At 45.8% G+C, this 19,530-nt stretch overlaps 1 protein-coding gene across 3 annotated transcripts in view; it reads left to right on the forward strand.

Annotated features, from left to right (window-relative positions):
• Positions 1-19,530, forward strand: part of MASP1 (mannan binding lectin serine peptidase 1) — a 118,761-nt gene that overhangs the window by 75,628 nt on the left and 23,603 nt on the right. For 2 of the 3 annotated variants that reach the window (XM_030216109.1, XM_030216108.1), the window contains exon 10: positions 642-716. In XM_030216109.1, coding sequence (XP_030071969.1) covers positions 642-716 — 75 coding nt within the window. Of the gene's footprint in view, positions 1-641; positions 717-13,469; positions 14,567-19,530 lie in introns of those variants that run through there. The other variant, XM_030216107.1, reaches the window with a different exon arrangement.

Raw genomic sequence — 19,530 nt, forward strand, 5'->3', positions numbered from 1 at the left:
TGAAGTCGGCAAAATGCTCGTCAGGGCCGGCTTTCTTTTTTCCATTATCGTCCTACGCTACTGCAGGCCATTTTTCAGTGCACCTTAGTAAAAGGACCCCTGAATAGCGATACCTGCAGGACATTTTTACTGAGACCTGCTTAATCTGCAAAGCTGCCGTGGCAATTACATTACATTAAAGTCCTTGTATCCTGCAATAGCCATCAAGATCGATGCAGGTAACGATAAAGAATCTGAAGCATCCTCCAGAGATTCACAGTACATCAAACAACCCCAAATCAAACCCATCTAAATAATAAAAAAAAAAAAATCATTAATTTAAACTCATAAAATTCTTTCTAAAGAGAAATGACTTCAACAGCTTTCTGAACTGATAGTAATTATCTATTTGTCTAAGAAGACAAGGCAGAAGATTCCGACTTCACGCTGCTTGATATGATAACGACGCCTTAAATGATTGCAAGTAATTTTCTGAAGGGCAGAAAAACCTAACAAAGAGCAGCAAAGCTTCGGAGAGTCTTGGGACAGTCTTTCTGCAGCAGATTGAATATTTCGTTGAAAATAAGGCTCTTCTATTTGTCTTTACTCCTGTCTACAATGTTACCCTTTTATAACCCGTCTGTCCATGTCTGACCTTTTAGGAACATACACCTGTGAAGCAGGAGGAAAATGGATGAGTCCAGAACTAGGAGCCAAATTGCCAACATGCCAGCCAGGTATGACCGAGAAATAAGCCTCCACAGACTTAACACCCATTCTGACGTTACCTTGTACCCAAAGCCAAAAGCTATAAACAGAAGCCACTGTGCAAAACCTATTCACACTTTGCTGCTCTGAGCTTTAAGAAGACTCCGGTCATGTGTGTTAACAGCTACCGTAGCTTCCTTCATAGCAAACAGTAACGCAGAGCCAAAGTGACACTGTCAATATCCACAGTGTAACATCCAGCCAGAGCGTGACTGTGAAACTCCTGAAGTAAACATTGTTCATCCTTTATAGGGTTTATTATAAGGGTTCAATTCCTCTACGTCTGATTTTAAAACCTTTCCCTCTTAACTTCAAACGGATTGTCCTTGAAAAGGCCAATGCTTTCCTTGAGGTTGCCAAGGAAACGAAGATGATTTCTGTGTGCGACCTGGCGCAGAGCCAAAAACAGTAAGTCCCAAGTTAAGAGACAAACCCCAGGGGCCAGCGTTAGTTGGGGGCAAACAGGGCAGCTGCCCTTGGCCCCAGAGCTCCTGGGGGCCCTGAGATCCAGACATGTCTTCTCTTTCTGCCCACCACAGTCCATCTCCTCCTCCCTTCCCGAACTTGTTTAAAAATTGATTTCTCTTCTTAGAGGGGCCCCAGCGCAATAGTCATTCTCAGAAGCTGCCCCTGAAACCTTCCCTCTCTGCTGCGTTCTTCCCCCTCTCACGCAATTTCCTGTTTCTACCTGGGCAGATCGCGGCAGAGAGGGAAAGCTTTGGGGTAGCCGGGGGCAGCTTTTGAGGATAGCTGCTGCGCCAGAGCCCCACTCAGAAGACTGCAAGGTGAGGGGAAGGGAGGGTGATGGTCGGACTGTGGTGGGGAGAAGGGGAGGGGGGAGGGGATTAGGCCATGTCTGGGCAGCAGCATTGACTTTCCAGGTCTCCAGAGCCGCTCATTCAATAACTTCGCACTTGTGTGTAGGCCCTGAGTGCGTGTGTATGTTCTCCAATATTAGCACATGCGTGTGAGGCTGTTACAGTTACGCGTTTAAGGTGCTTATTGGGCGCTGAGCTTGACTAGAGGCAGGGATCTCTCTCACTCCGATAACTGTATCACAAATCCCTTATCACTGCATATAGTATACAAGAGGAAAAGCCTCAACAGGGGCAGGCGGCGATGGTGGGGCGGGGGTAAAATGTAGAGTGGGCCAGGGCGTAATCTGTGGGGGCCCATGCCCCCGTGGCCACACGTAGCTACGCCCCCGGTTTACACACATAAGTTACAGAATACTGTCGGTTACACTCTAAAGGGCCGCATTTATGTGATTGACATGGCGTAGAAGGCACAGCTAGACGTAGGCGCCTAGAGCCCAAATTCAAAAGATTTCTGCTCCTCACTTTGAGAGTTAGGTTTATAGATTGACCTCTGAAAATTTGCTAGGGTTGAGGGTATAAATTCTTACTCAAAATTTCACTAAATTGGTAACAAGGGTGGATTTAGGGCAGGAAAAGACGTTAGGAACTTAGCACTGATTTTCAGCAAAAGAAATGCAGGGTTCGATTGAGAAGTACTGCTTTTATGCTCCTAACTTAAGAGGAATTTTCTGCTGAAAGTAGGGCTCAAATTTTGCTCAGCTTTTTTTTTGCATATCACGCGCATTATAGATGCCGATTTACACTAGTATTCTACAACAGTTGCCAGTATAGCATTAACCACCAGCAAAAACGCACAAGGAGCCTTCAAGTAAAGGAGATCTCAACTTAACTTTATTGATCAGACCCGACACGGTCCGTATTTCAGCTACAAAACACCTTCCTCAGGGTCTATAAATGGTATCAGTTCCTAGGGATACCAATCATCCATTGTGAGGAAATACTTGTCTTAAAAAAGACAATTGTACTGAGCTGAGAGACGCCAAACAGGCAATGTGGGAACAAAAGTAAATTTTCAAGCTGAAATGTCCCGCACAAAGCTAAACTGACGTGCTTTGGATTCCCTCTCCTTTGTGTTTCAGTATAGAATGAACACTCAGCTCACTGCATCTACTACTACTACTACTACTTAACATTTCTAGAGCGCTACTAGGGTTACGCAGCGCTGTACAATTTAACAAAGAGAGACAGTCTCTGCTCAAAGAGCTTACAATTTAATAGATAAGAGTGAGACAAATATAGGACAATCAAGCCATTGTGACATCACTGATGAGGTTGGCTCTTAGGCATTGGTGGAATGAGGCATTATGACATCACAATCTCAGCTCTGGATACCAGAGACTGAAACTCTTCACACTAAGGGGGGAAGTGGGCCAAGTATAGGACAGTCGAGCCATTGTGACATCACTGATGAGGTTGGCTCTTAGGCATTGGTGGAATGAGGCATTATGACATCACAATCTCAGCTCTGGTTAAATCACTGCTATATGTAATACTACTACTACTACTTAACATTTCTAGAGCGCTACTAGGGTTACGCAGCGCTGTACAATTTTACAAAGAGAGACAGTCCCTGCTCAAAGAGCTTACAATCTAATAGACAAGTGAACGGTCGGTCCGATAGGGGCAGTCCCTTCCCCTCATATTCATTGATGACTAGATATTACCCTGGCCAGACTATGCCATTAACATCTTGATGTTTTGGCCATCCCTGGATGAATAAATAATATTTTTTCCTCTTCTTCTTCTCCTCTTGATGGCGGAAGTTCTTTCCGGTTGGGGATAGGGTACGGGTTCATTATTTGGATTAACCATCAAATACGTCGTCCCCAATTATAGAAATTGTCCCTGATGATTTTTTACCAAATCTGACATCTAGGATTACGAATCCCTAAGAGGTCGGCAGCTCCAAAAACGAGGAATAGAAAGTGTATTTTTGTGACAACCTTCTTGATGCGTTTAGTAAGAGGCTGCACTTTTCTCTCACCTCAAAGAACATAAGAACACAAGACTGTCCATACTGGGTTAGACCAGTGGTCCATCTACCCCAGTATCCTGCTTCCAACAGTGGCTAAACCACGTCACAAGTACCTGGCAGAAAACCCAAATAGTGGCAACATTCCATGCTACCAATCCCAGGGCAAGCAGTGACTTCCCCATGTCTGTCTCAATAGCAAACTATGGACTTTTCCTCCAGGAACTTGTCCGAACCCTTTTTAAACCCAGATACGCTAACCGCTGTTACCACATCCTCCAGCAATGAGTTGCCGAGCTTAACTCTTCTCTGAGTGAAAAAAATATTTCCTCCTGTTTTGTTTTTAAGTATTTCCATGTAACTTCCTTGAGCGTCCCCTAGTCTTTGTACTTTGGGATTTTGTAGACCTCAATCCTATCTCCCCCTCATCCATCTCTTTTCCAAGCTGAAGAGCCCTAACCTCTTCAGCCTCACATAACACCAGGTTTCAACAGACTTTCATTTGCGTTCGGTTGTTGCAGCCTCACTGCTAGAGTTAAGCAGTCTGTTCCCTCAGTGCTGCAAATTCATTACTGTCACAGATGTTTCAGCTGGATACTGTAATGAATGGGCTTCAGTATTATTGAAATGGGCATCAGCTTTTCTAATAATCAAAGCACACAGACTGCATCTCACTTAAAGACGACGCTGTTGGTCTTTTTCGAAGAGGACATTTTTCTCTCAGATCTGTGCTTAGGCATGCTGTGACACAGTGAATTTAATTGTGCTCGTGTCTACTGTTCACAGGTCCGCCGAGAGACTGAACCGGACCCGGGCTGCCGGGACAGGGCCACAGCTAGCCCCCCCCCCCGAATCGTCGCTGCTTCCCCTCCCCCAAGACATCTTCCTCCAGCACTGCTCTTCTGCCGAGTATTGTGTTCAATTCTGGTCGCCGCATCTCAAGAAAGATATAGTAGAATTGGAAAAGGTGCAGCGAAGGGCGACTAAAATGATAGCGGGGATGGAACGATTTCCCTATGAAGAAAGACTAAGCAGGCTAGGGCTATACAGCTTGGAGAAGAGACGGCTGAGGGGAGACATGATAGAGGTGTATAAAATAATGAGTGGAGTGGAACAGGTGGATGTGAAGCGTCTGTTCACGCTTTCCAAAAATACTAGGACTAGGGGGCATGCGATGAAACTACAGTGTAGTAAATTTAAAACAAATCGGAGAAAATTTTTCTTCACCCAACGTGTAATTAAACTCTGGAATTCGTTGCCGGAGAAAGTGGTGAAGGCGGTTAGCTTAGCAGAGTTTAAAAAGGGGTTGGACGGTTTCCTAAAGGACAAGTCCATAAACCGCTACTAAACGGACTTGGAAAAATCCAAAATTCCAGGAATAACATGTATAGAATGTTTGTACGTTTGGGAAGCTTGCCAGGTGCCCTTGGCCTGGATTGGCCGCTGTTGTGGACAGGATGCTGGGCTCGATGGACCCTTGGTCTTTTCCCAGTATGGCATTACTTATGTACTTATGTACCTGCCCCTGCGGCTGCTTTTTCTCTCGGGGCATGCTGGGTTTCCAAACCAAGCATGCGCCCTGAGAGGAAAAGCCACTGCTCAGCTGGGCAGAAGAGCAGCACTGGAGTTGCTCCTCTGGGTCCTCCCCAGCCTCCAAGGGGGGCCCGACTGCAGCGCCAGAGTTTTCTCTCTCCTGCTCCTGTGGGGACGCGATCACTCGGGTCCCAGCAGGAGAGAGAGAGAGAGACCCCAGCACCGGGCCCCGCTTGGAAGCCCGGACCCAGGAAATTGTGCCTCTCCTCTCGGCACCCTGACTGTTCATAGTAGTATCCAAGATGTGGGTAAGGTTCTTCACCCAGGAGTCTACAGAGGCCCCTCTTAGCTAACATTCTGGATATTTGGATATCTTCCGCTCGTTTCATTTCTTCCCCATGTCGGGTGAAAGGTTTCTTTGCGCTGTCTGATGGCAGTTTTACACACCTCTGAATTTCACAGAACAGAAACCGGATCCCTACTAGTGACCTAACTGCCGGGGGGAGGGGGGGGGAAGAGGCGAACGCTGGCCTTTTAAATATGCTAATGTACCTCCCACTCCTCTTTCTCCAAGGCATCGGTGGGGAGCTCACTGGATTTCAGGTTGCCCCTACAAACCTAGCATGGATTCCCTAATTGAGGGGGCGGGCGATTAACCCCTCAAGACCCAAGGTATGGATCATACGTCTTACAGTAGCAGTCTATTCTGCGCATATGAGTGGTGTCCCAAAACAGACACAAATTAATTGTGGACAGTTTATAATCATCTGTGTAGCAGCAGACGGAACTCCATGTCGAAGTCTAAGTTTCAAATCCGGCCTCTGCCTTTCTCTCAGGGATTTTTATCTGAGACCCTGTCTTAATACATAAATGTAATAATCAGGAAAGCACTAAGCTTATTCCTAAGCAGCTGTATTAGCAGTTGTACCAGCTTTGAATCTAATTTCCAGCATTGGTATTGGGACTATTTTGCCGACATGATTCGCCCTAAGCTTTCTCAAGGCTGGTCCCCTCAATACGCAGTCACCATCTCCTAAACATGTTGGGATCGATATACAGTCCATGAGAGGTAGCCGGGCTGTCTCTCACGGTCAGTGCTGACCCGGATATTCAATACCGGGCTGGTTCCGGTGACCAGCATTGAATATCTGGTTTATTTTTGGCTGGTTCCAACTTAACCAGCCAAGCCAATTGACCTGCTATTGACATGGCCAGATTTGGCTGCCAAACTTAGCCAGAGATGCAGGGAAAATTGGCAGATAGCCAGTTATATCACACGTAAATCGGTGCTATCTCCCGCTGAATATCCGGCTAAGAAGCATTTAACCGGTCAGCTGCCGGGGGAGGGGGGGATTCTGTCTTCGATTTGGTACATAAAGCTTAGGTAGCAGCGACTGTATGAGCTACCAGCGTGCTACCACCGAGGTTCTTGGTTTCTCAGGTGTTCATTATTGTTATAGTAGAGTTCTGTCTATTGGATGAAGTTATATGTTCTATTGCTTGGGTCTGATCCGAGACTGGGTGGCTGAACAGGCACTGTGAATACATCACCGCACCATCACACCTCATGGTTCTTAATCTTAATGTCCAGAATTGGAAGTGGGAAACACTTAACCTGCAAAAATAAATGACAATTTTCACTAGGTGTCATTGACTCAAAATGTCCCCCCAAAATAATGCTCCCTTGAAGTTCCCTCAAAAGATATTTGAGACACAAGTAAAGATTAATCTGGGAGGTAAAGTTTCTAGTCAGCAGAAACATTTGGGGGTCGATACTCAGCTGTTGCTGGTGAGCATTTTTTATCCACCTCGATCGTCTCTGCAATAACTCTACTGGGCAAAGACCTACTAACTGAATTCCCAAAGGATCACCAGTGGGAAAAGCAGGATTTGAACCCTGGTTTCCTGGCTGTCTGCCTCTCCACTAGGACATTCCTCTACTTAAGACTTAAGGACTCCGTTCCCCTGGATTCTATAAATTTTGGGGGTTTTGCCAGGTTCTTGGGGCCTGGATTGGCCGCTTTCGAAGACGGAGTGCTGGGCTTGATGGACCTTGGGTCTTTTCCCAGCGTGGCGGTGCTTATGTGCTTATATATGGCGCCCATCCAAGAGGTGACCCAACTAAATTGGCTAACAAGCTTATTAGTGCCAGTAAGTGGGTACTAATTGCCACCAATTTGGGGCCTATTTTGACTGTGTATTGCTTGTAGAACACGGTCATTAATGGCTTCTGGTTTACTAGGTTTAATACACCGTCTTTCCTAACACAGTGGGGTGCAAAGCAAAATATACGCTATAGAAAACGAATTGTGGCGTAACTGGGCGCAACAAAAATTTAGCACGTAAATGGCAACTCATCCTGGTATCCTATAATGGAATCTGGATGCCCAGATCCTATTAAATATTTGTGCTCAACACGCTGCATTGCGTTGCCTAAATTTTGGCAACCTTCATAGATTGCCCCTACAGTGTTCTTCATACCTTACCCTCTACCTCTTCATTTCTTTACATCCCATTGTACTGGAGTTCCTTTTTTTTTAATCATTTATTGTTTTATTTGATTAAAATGTAAACCGCTTCGTTCTGTGTGTCAGCAAAAACGTAAAGAAAAAAAGAAAAGTCTGAAGTTTTCTAAATATGTAGTGAGCTCCTGAACCCACCCCACCCCCTCCTTCCCCACCATTCGTTAACTGCGTGAGATGAACAGAAGAGGGTAATTGGATACATTTCCCAGTGCTGAGCTAGCCAGTTTGGGCTCCTGAAAAAGCATCGAGCGGAAGAGTCCGTGATGCAGCCAGCAAAATAATGAAGACGTTTCTCTGCCTTTTCCTGATCACTTAGTCCTAATTCTTTGAAAGGACTCATTAAGGCCGTCTGTGCTCAGCCACAGATGAGAAGCTCCGAAACCCAACACATTCTTCTGCCGCTAATTACAGGTTAAGTGGCATCTGTTTTGCAGCTGGGGGGGGGGGGGGGGGGTCACTCGCACATTCAGGATTTTTCGTTCTCCGACGCGTAAACCGGTATTTATCAGAAATGTGCCTTCACAGGACTGCAAGAGTTCTCTAACTCTCACCACCCAGGACCCTCGGCAAACCAGAAGGATGCGAGGTGTGCTATTTCTGAGCCGTTTGTAGGCTAGAAGAGGCTGCTTAAATCCTCCCCCCACCCCTGATCTTGGTTTTACTTTTTAATCTCCTAGTCTTGTTGGTTTATTTATTTATTTAAAATATTTATATTCCGCACAATCTCAAAAATTCTCGGTGGATTGCAGTCGGTACATACACAATGTTATATACCAGAATATACACAAACATTAAATAAAAAATAAAATTTCATTCATAAATGTTCTCAATCATCCTGTGTCAAAATTTCTGTTAAGAAATCCACTGCTACACAAAAAAAACTCCATAAATAGACCCACAGACTCTATTTTAAACCATATTATAAGACGGATAAATTAGGATCATTTTTAATCCCTTTTAAACAGGGAAAGAGCTGGTTAAAAGGTCTCTGTTCAGTCATTTCTAAAGGCACCAAAAGCCCTAGGAGATTGAATTTGGATTTAATTATTCACCTCTTCCAAATCCAAGCTCTACCGGGCAAGGACCTACCAACTGAACCTACTAACGGCCCTCTGATATCAGCACCTCAATACTATTCGATCATGGGCAATTTCAGCGCCCAAACCAGGTGTAATGTTTGGAAACCAATGTGGGCACAAATCCCTGGTACTCGATAACACTGTGTGCAAATTTTAGGAATTCTCCGACCCTCCCCCTCCCAGGTCCACATCCCCTTTGAGTTGCGAGCCGAGGGATTTGGGCACAAATTGTTATAGAACGTCACATAGCAAGATGTGCCCGTCATTTCCAATTGGTGGCAATTAGTACCCACTTACTGGCACTAATTAGCTTGTTAGATAATTTAGTTGGGCCACCTCTTGGATGGGCGCCATATATAGAATCCAAGGGAACGGAATCCTTAAGTCTGAAGTGGAGGAATGTCCCAAGTGGAGCGGCAGACAGAGAGCCAGGAAAGCAGGGTTCAAATCCTGCTTTTCCCACTGACGACCCTTGTTACTTTGGAAATTCATTTCACCTCCATCGTCTCTGCAACAGCTCTACTGGACAAGGACCCTACCAACTGAATTCCGTGTGTTTTTGTGGCGATCTGCCATTTCTGCCCCGTTTCAATATCTTGCAACCGTTAGAATACTTTTTTTGCACTGAAAATTCGGCACAGAAGAAGCGGCTAACATTTAGCACCCTATATAGAATTTGCCCCAAACTGTTTGCCATAACACCTGGACAGCCCGCAGCTGGCGTGGACCTGCATATCACTGCTCAGGGTGAAAATTCAAAGAACAAGGGCCTAATTGTCACGTCTTGGTGAAAATCAAGGCCCTGAACTTGAAGCTCCCTTTAAACGTCCACATTTTAAGCTCAGGTACCCCCAAAGCTGTGACAGACTGCAGCGATACCAAGTCTCACTCATTAGCAGTGTGTCACACTCATTTGAAAGCTCTCACACTCCTCCGTGAGCCCTATTTCTGGCTCATCAGAGATTCTTGATCACGCTTTCATGAGAGGGAAGCCTTTGAGATGTAAACCAAGAATTCCAACCAGATAGAGGTACTGCATTTGCCACCTTACACATTCTGGAGGTGTTTGGGACTGAAGGGGAGGGTACTACATGTTGGGCGGAAGAAATCTGTGCCCCTTTCCCTGTCCATTTTCCCTTTACTTCAAGTCCACGTGCTCTGAAACTGATGTACATACTTTTAACTACCGGGTGGAAGACAATTTTCAGCTGAAAAACTGTATCCAAATTGCTCCCCACTTTGTCTTTATTCTTTCAGGGGTTCATTTAATGCTGCCTTGATTCATTTTGCAAAGCAATACGACACTTAAATCATTCTAGCTTTATAGCCGATGCACCGTCTGAAAAATCTCAGTCTTTGGGGTGGTTCACATTTGGCCTTTCTGAGAGTGCATGTCACTGCGAACAGGCTGAGAGAAAGACCATAACCAAAAATCAGTAAGATTGCAAAAGGGGCGAGATGGGAGGGTGAGCCACCTCCAAGGAGCTGAAGCAGTCTAGGCCTCAGAGACACCCTGCTAAGTAATATCTGGAACTCTACCCCAAGAAGTTCGGCACCCAACAGGAACTTCCCAGTTTCCTGCCACTGCATTTTGAAAAGAAAACTGGCCAGTTGAGACCTTTCGTCTGACTCCTTGAACCCCCCCACACTGCTTACGGTGAGTTTGCCTTTTACTCTCTCCCCCTCCCCCTCCAGAACTTAGGTCCAAGATCTGAGCCTGCAGTGGACCCACCATGTCATGGATGGCAAGGAAACTCATCCCTCGATTAATTGTCTGCGCGAGATGAGCTCATTACACTGAGTTCAAATGATGCCAGCAAGCCAGTCATATCAGCTTTCTCCAAGGTCTTTCTAGACCAAACTTTTTTTTTCTCCACAGATCGAACCTGTAGCTCAAAATACTGTTTGAAACCTAGAAGCCCTTTTTGGAACATGAATTAGTGTGTGATAGCCTGTGGTAACAACTGACAGCACCCACTAATCCCCTTGCTAACTGTTTATCCTGAAATGGGGCAGATATTGAGGGGGAGGAGTTACAGGCAGAGAACGGATGTAAACTGTGCATTGCAATTAGCACCCTTACCGCGTTCTGTGACAGTTGCCGGCACTGGGGATGTACTCACCGCCTCCTAAACAAGAGACGGTAAGTGTACCCCCGCTCTTGCTACACTCAGCACGTGGTGAAGGTGTTTTTCTGGGAAGAGGCTGGAAATGCCTTCAGTAGTTGGTGTGCAGGTAATTCGGGCACTTGCTTAAGATATTACTAATTTTGCAGAGAAGAGGCCCTTTTGATATATAAATCCATTAGATGTTGGTAGCATGAGGGGTTTTTCCCCAGCATGGATAATACATATATTGTGGCTGTATAAGTCTCTAGGCAGCCATATTTGATGTGTATAAATTGGGGTGATCCGAGGACAGGGCCAGAAATTATGCACATAGAAGCAGGAGTAGCTTCATACAGATAAGTTAACTCTGCAGCCCCCCATTACCTCTCTGCTCTCATCTCTCCCTACATTCCATCCCGTGAACTCCGCTCACTTGACAAATCTCTCTTGTCGTCCTCCTTCTCCTCCACTGCTAACTCCAGGCTTCGCTCCTTTTCTCTCACGGCACCTTATGCCTGGAATAGACTTCCTGGACCTATACGTCTAGCTCCGTCTCTACCTGTTTTCAAATCTATGCTGAAAACCCACCTTTTCACTGCTGCTTTTTAGTTCCCATTACTTCCCTCACCCGTAAATGTCTTGTCTGTCTGTATTATTTAGATTGTAAGCTCTATTGAGCAGGGACTGTCTCTTTGTATCAGGTGTTCAGCGCTGCGTGCGTCTGGTAGCGCTATACAAATGCTAATAATAATAATAAGATTCTACGCGGAATCTCAAAGGGTAGCAGCATTCTAGAATCCTAAAGAGTAAATGCATCCACTCTGCAGCCCCCCATTACCTCTCCACTCTCATCTCTTCCTACCTTCCTCCCCGTGAACTCCGCTCACTGGACAAATCTCTCTTGTCGTCCTCCTTCTCCTCCACTGCTAACTCCAGGCTTTGCTCCTTTTCTCTCGCGGCACCTTATGCCTGGAATAGACTTCCTGAGCCTGTACGTCTAGCTCCATCTCTACCTGTTTTCAAATCTATGCTGAAAACCCACCTTTTCACTGCTGCTTTTAGCTCCTAGCCACAATTGCCCTCCCCTTGTCCCTTCCTCCCTTCTCACCCATTACTTCCCTCGCCCGTAACTGTCTTGTCTGTCTGTATTATTTAGATTGTAAGCTCTTTTGAGCAGGGACTGTCTCTTTGTATCAGGTGTTCAGCGCTGCATGCGTCTGGTAGCGCTATACAAATGCTAATAATAATAATAAAAAGGTATGCAGTCTTATTTAGGAATCAGACTTAAGGTTTAAAATCCGTATAAGGGAAAGGGACTTGATATACTGCCTTTCTGTGGTTACTGCAACTACATTCAAAGTGCTTTATATAGTATATACAGGAACTTATTTGTATCTGGGGCAATGGAGGGTTAAGTGACTTGCCCAGAGTCACAAGGAGCTGCAGAGGGAATTGAGCCCAGTTCCCCAGGATCAAAGTCCGCTGCACTAATCACTAGGCTACTCCTCCACTAGCAACATTCCATGTAGAATCTCAAATAGTAGCAACAAAATCTCAAATAGTAGCAATGTTCCATGTAGAATCTCAAATAGTAGCAACAGAATCTCAAATAGTAGCAACATTCCATCTAGAATCTCCAATAGGGAAAGGGAAATAGGGACTTGATATACTGCCTTTCTGTGGTTTACACAGTATATGCAGGTACTACCTGGGGCAAATGGAGGGTTAAGTGACTTGCCCAGAGTCACAAGGAGCTGCAGTGGGAATTGAACCCAGTTCACCAGGATCAAAGTCCACTGCACTAACCACTAGGCTACTCCTCCACTAGCAACATTCCATGTAGAATCTCAAATAGTAGCAACAAAATCTCAAATAGTAGCAACGTTCCATGTAGAATCTCAAATAGTAGCAACAGAATCTCAAATAGTAGCAACATTCCATCTAGAATCTCCAATAGGGAAAGGGAAATAGGGACTTGATATACTGCCTTTCTGTGGTTTACACAGTATATGCAGGTACTACCTGGGGCAAATGGAGGGTTAAGTGACTTGCCCAGAGTCACAAGGAGCTGCAGTGGGAATTGAACCCAGTTCCCCAGGATCAAAGTCCGCTGCTCTAACCCCTAGACTACTCCTCCACTAGCAGCATTCCATCTAGAATCTCAAATAGTAGCAACATTCCATGTTCCACTGCACTAACCAAGAGGCTACTCCTCCACTCATATATTTTTACATTGCTGGCCCTATGGAGTGGTGCTATACAGGATGTCACAAAAAAAGTGTTATGGAGACAGATAACACACGCTGATTTTGTGTGTCACTAAGGTACTTGCAGACCACAGCAGACAGACTGGTGTAATCCAGCCTAGAGAACTGCTTTTAAATGTCCAGAAGATGCATTCTTAGGGTTGTTGATGTCTTGCTCTTTTCATTGACTGGTAAAGAAAATAGCTTGAAAACTTTGCATTGTTGTGGTATTATCCACTGGCAGTCCGCTGCCCATAGAAAACCATTCCTAACTGGTACAATCTACAGATGAGAACCGCAGTTTCAATCATATTTCCATTGTTAGAAATGGAACACTAGTGTTTAATTTTTTCCCTGTGACTTTCTTGTTTTTCCTGCCAGTGTGTGGACAACCAATCCGCTCTTTGCCTGGAATAATGAAACGCATTATCGGAGGGCGAAATGCAGAGCCTGGCTTCTTCCCCTGGCAGGTTCTCATTGTGGTGGAAGACACATCCAGGGTCCCCGACGACAAGTGGTTCGGCAGTGGGGCCCTCCTCTCGGAATCTTGGGTTCTGACAGCTGCCCACAATCTGCGATCCCAACGCCGAGACAGCACACTGACACCGGTCTCCAAGGATCACGTCACAGTGTACCTGGGGCTGCACGACGTCCGGAGCAAGGCGGACGCAGTGAACAGGTCGGTGGAGAAGATTATCTTGCACGACAGCTTCGATCCAAAAACCTACAACCATGACATTGCCCTCGTTAAGTTGAAGGAGAAGGTAGTCTTGACTGAGCACATCATGCCGGTTTGTCTCCCTCAGTCTGCCCATAAGCTGGAAGGTCCTCAACCCAACACTCTTGGCCTTGTGGCGGGCTGGGGCATCTCCAATCCCAATATCACTGCGGATGAGGTGGTCAGCACCAGCATGAGAACGCTTTCGGACATTCTCCAGTATGTGAAGTTACCGGTGGTACATCATGCGGAGTGCAAGACAAGTTACGAGTCCCGTTCGGGGAACTACAGCGTGACGGACAACATGTTCTGTGCTGGCTATTATGAAGGCGGGAAAGACACATGCTTAGGGGACAGCGGGGGTGCATTCGTCATTCAGGATCCTGATACAAAAAGATGGGTTACTCAGGGGTTAGTCTCATGGGGTGGCCCAGAAGAATGTGGAAGCAAACAGGTGTACGGCGTTTACACCAAAGTCTCCAATTATGTGGACTGGCTAGATGAGAGACTGCAGTCCTGAACTGAGTGCTACACGCGTACATGGAGCCTGAACAGAAGAGCTGACTCCAGCGTTAACGCAGACACACTCCACCGTTTTCAAAGTGCATTATTCTACTTGTACCTAGATCTGTTACAGTTGTATACTGCATGGCAACGTCCCTCCATGTACAGAGGGAGCAGTGATTTTAGCATGCTGTACATGGGGAAAACATGTAGAAATCCCCCCCCCCCCCCCCCCGTTTGACATGGGAGCAGCTTTCAAAAATCGCTGATCCTTCTGTAAAGAGCCCTGATATCAGTAGCAGTAGCCCCTGCAAGGCATTCATTCCCCCCCCACCCCCGAAACCAGCTCCCCCAGTTCACAACTTCCCCGCCCCCTGTGATGACAGCTTTACCCAATAGCAGTTTTCCTGATGGCAGCCCCCTGCAGCAACTCCCCCGATGCTAGTCCCTCCCCATGGCAATCCTCCCAACATGTGGTATCCTCCCCTTGAGACCCAAACGCCTCCAGAATATGTAAAGTGGCAAATGCAGCACCTCTATCAGACCTACCCCCACCCTGACCCACTCCCCGGGCTTACAGGGGTCCCTGGTATCTAGTAGGGTGGAGCAGTGCTACTGGTGCCCACCTTGATGATTGGGGCTTCCAAAATGGCCATCATGACCTTAGAGCTGTAGTACCACTAGGGGTCAGGCTTCCATATATGGAGAGGGGGCAGTATTCGAGATGGTTGTAGCCACTGAGGGGAGGGTTGTTGCCACTGGGGAACAGGGAAGATCCAATGTTGGAGGCTGATCATGGGAGCAGGGCAGCAAGCAGATATTAGGGGGTAATTGTGGGCGGGGCCAGATGTCAGACTTTACAGCTGATTCTTGCAGCAGGGCACTTATGTGTACCTCAGCACAGCTGTAAATAATGTCTAGCTTTAGCAGTACAGATGTGGAGTCCCTATATGAAATGGGGAACCCACATCTGTTATTGTAGGTCCAGCTGGGACACTTCGTCTCTCCACCCTTTGCATGGCGAATGACCCCTGTTTTGAAATGGCTTTTATACATCGGGCCTCTCTAGACACTTAAATGATACTATTTACACGTGAGGATGTTTCTAAAATAAGGGCCATATTTCTAGCTGTAAATTGCCCCTGCAGCCCTCCAGTCCACCCCAGCATGCTCTGACTCTTCAGGCATGGCTGCCTCTCCTTATCCACCAGCATGAAAGAAACAGAAGGCGAAAGATCAGGCTGGCTTTTCACTACATCACGCGCTAAGAGGGATCAATTTAGGTTCTCAGCACAAGTTAATTAATGTTTTTCCTTTTTGTTCTGTTGTAAATTAAAGAGCAGGACCTGGAATGTAGAGAGAGGTGACTCTGCCCGGCAAAGTGAGACATGTCTTAGGAGATGCCTGCTAACTATGCAGAATTAGCCCCTAGTGGAACCAAAGAGGGTGAGAAATTGAATGAAGAAATTGGTCACACTGGACTGGGTGACACTAGCAGACCCGGGAGCATTACGGGGTATTTCTCCATCTACTTTTGGCCTCCTCTTCCTGATTTTTAGTCCTTTGTCACTGCCAGTATCGCCCTTCCCACTTCCCTGGACCAGCAGGTAAAGAGGATCTCTTTAGACTAGCAGTCCTCAAACCAGTTCTCAGGACACTCCTAGCCGGTCGGGTTTCAGGATGCTCACAATGAATATAGTAACGTGACTAACATAGTAAATGACGACAGATAAAGACCTGAACGGTCCATCCAGTCTGCCCAACGAGATAAACTCATTTTACATGGTATGTGATACTTTATACCCGAGTTTGATTTGTCCTTGTCATTCTCAGGGCACAGACCGTAGAAGTCTTCCCAGCACTGTTCTTGTACTAAAAGTTCCGAAGATTCTGGAATCCCAATTAGTAGCAACATTCCATGTAGAACCCCAAAGAGTAACATAGTAAATGACGGCAGATAAAGACCTGAACGGTTCATCCAGTCTGCCCAACGAGATAAACTCATTTTACATGGTATGTGACATTTTATACCCGAGTTTGATTTGTCCTTGCCATTCTCAGGGCACAGACCGTAAAAGTCTGCCCAGCACTGTTCTTGTACTAAGTTCTGGAGCTAACAGCAAAGCTCCTTAAAATTTACACTCCAGCCCATCCCTATCTATTCAGTCACAATCAGAGCGTAGACCGTAGAAGTCTGTCCAGTACTGTTCTTGTACTAAAAGTTCTGAAGATTCTGGAATCCTAAAGAGTTACAAGATTCCAGAATCCCAGTTAGTAGCAACATTCCATGTAGAACCCCAAAGAGTAACATAGTAAATGACGGCAGATAAAGACCTGAACGGTCCATCCAGTCTGCCCAACAAGATAAACTCATTTTACATGGTATGTGATACTTTATACCCGAGTTTGATTTGTCCTTGCCGTTATCAGGGCACAGACCGTAGAAGTCTGCCCAGCACCGTTCTTGTACTAAAAGTTCTGAAGATTCTGGAATCCTAAAGAGTTACAAGATTCCGGAATCCCAATTAGTAGCAACATTCCATGTAGAACCCCAAAGAGTAACATAGTAAATGACGACAGATAAAGACCTTACGGTCCATCCAGTCTGCCCAACAAGATAAACTCATATGGTATGTGATACTTTATACCCGAGTTTGATTTGTCCTCGCCATTCTCAGGGCACAGACCGTAAAAGTCTGCCCAGCACTGTTCTTGTACTAAAAGTTCTGAGGCTAATGTCGAAGCCCATTAAAATTTACACTCCAGCCCATCCATATCTATTCTAATATATTTCCACCATTCATAATTTACTGTAAGCCACATTGAGCCTGCAAAGAGGTGGGAAAATGTGGGATACAAATGCAATAAATAAATAAATATTCAGCCACGATCAGGGCGCAGACCGTAGAAGTCTGCTCAGCACTGGTTTTACTCTCCAATTACCAGCGTTGCCACCCAATCTCCTCTAAGATTCCGTAGCTCCATTCCTTCTAAACAGGATTCTTTTGTGTTTATCCCACGCATGTTTGAATTCTGTTACCGTTTTCATCTCCAGCACCTTCCGCGGGAGGGCATTCCACGTATCTACCACCCTTTCCGTGAAAAAAATACTTCCTGGCATTACTCCTGAGTCTGCCTCTCTTCAACCTCAATTCATGTCCTCTAGTTCTACCACCTTCCCGTCTCCGGAAAAGGTTCGTTTGCGGATTAATACCTTACAAATATTTGAACATCATTATCATGTCACCCCGGTTTCTCCTTTCCTCCAAGGTATACAACTTCAGGTTGGCAAGTCTCTCCTCGTACGGTTTGCAACGCAAATCCCATACGAGGAGAGACTTGCTGACCTGAACATGTATACCTTGGAGGAAAGGAGAAACAGGGGTGACATGATACAGAGCTGTGTATGCAAATTTATTTCATGTAAATTCATTGTGGATATCTCGAAAACCAACTGGCTTTGTGTGTCCTGAGGACTGGGTTTGCCTGATGCCTCCACTGGCTGGCTTCACTCCCCAGTTTCAAGGAACTGTGTCCCGTGGTCTGGAAGAATTTGCTGGCATCGTACGTGCAAAGCGCAGAGTGAAGATGATCAGTGGAGGAGGATGGTAGATCATGAAGTGCTACTGCCTCCTGTTGACTGCAGGAAGGTAGAAAGAACAATAAAAGGAAAGTCTGAGGGTAGAGGGTGGTGGAGGGTAGGTGTGAAAAAAAATGTACAGGGGCACGAGAGGGGAACAGGCAGGGTGAAGAGGAAGAGAGAGTGTGCTGGGATAAGAGGAAATTGGGAGAACCTCAAGTGAAGGGAAGGAGGGAACCCCTACAAAATGACCTGCCACATCCAGCCCTGAACTTGGGTCTGTCCCTCACATCATTTCCACACTACATTTCACCTTTTTTCAAATGTCAAAACTGAAAACTTGTTTAAACAAAGAGCCCTAAAGGAGGTGATCATGTGACAGTCAGAACACAGTGTGGCGGCAGGAAACAAAAATCCAGGCCGCTAGTATTGCGTTCCAAGAACCGAAGCACAACCCACAGCCTTTTCCTGCTTGTTGGCTTGTGCGGACCTTCCTGAAGGTGATGTCAGACTCCCTTCCGCTCCTGGTTTTTCAGCTTCCATCCCAATGCATTCAGATATTTCTGATCCTCTTCCTACCTGTTGAAATTGCATGATGGGATGAGGGAGGGCTTTCAGGACTGATGTGGTCTGAAGTCTCCCTCCAGTTGCCCCAAGAGCTCTCCTCTGGGCTTAGGGCTACTTTTAAAAAAAGTGCCAAGATATCTTTCAAGCTGGGAAGAGTTTCTTCTGTCCAACAAGCATTTCTCAGCAGGTCTGTCACTCCTGCAACGCACACATAGTAACATAGTAGATGACGGCAGAAAAAGACCTGCGCGGTCCATCCAGTCTGCCCAACAAGATAAACTCACATGTGCTACTTTTTGTGTATACCTTACCTTGATTTGTACCTGTCCTTTTCAGGGCACAGACCGTAGAAGTCTGCCCAGCACTATCCCCGCCTCCCAACCACCAGCCCCGCCTCCCAACCACCAGCTCCAGCACAGACCGTATAAGTCTGCCCAGCACCATCTCCGTCTCCCGCCACCGGCTTTGCCACCCAATCTCGTCTAAGCTCCTTAGGATTCCAACTTTCATTGTCTCTACTTGAGTTCTGGCTGAAAGTTTCTGAACACAAAGATTCAAACACACAGAAGTAACTCGCTAAAAAGCAAAGATCAGAAATCCAAGTGAAAAGGAGAGAATGCTTGAAAGGAAAAGACACTTTAGAACCATGCATGAGAAACCTGCCCTCTTTCTTTTTTTTTGGCTTCTCCTCTTTCGGGCACCAAGGATGTCATTTGTATTTATAAAAATGGTGGTGGTTGGGGGGGGGGGTGTTATCTGAGTAGAATAACTATATTTACAATTATTTTATGCCATTTTTATATTCAGTTTTGCACTGTTTTTTTTATAACATGTATAGTGTCTGCTAATTAAGCACGACAGCAAACGTTTCCTGTCTTACAGGAGGATAAACTGTATGTTGATTCTTTTATTGATGGAAGTGCTATGTTAGAAATCAAAAACACACACTTGGATATTAACACCAATAAAGGCCCTTGTGTGTCACTGCAGTGATTATGGTGCATCTTTCTATTTGATGATATATTTTAGGAAACTGTCAAGAGTTAAAGTCAAGGCGAGTGGGTGGCTTTTAG

This window comes from Microcaecilia unicolor, chromosome 10 (genome assembly GCF_901765095.1).
Source record: "Microcaecilia unicolor chromosome 10, aMicUni1.1, whole genome shotgun sequence".
NCBI lineage: Eukaryota > Metazoa > Chordata > Amphibia > Gymnophiona > Siphonopidae > Microcaecilia > Microcaecilia unicolor.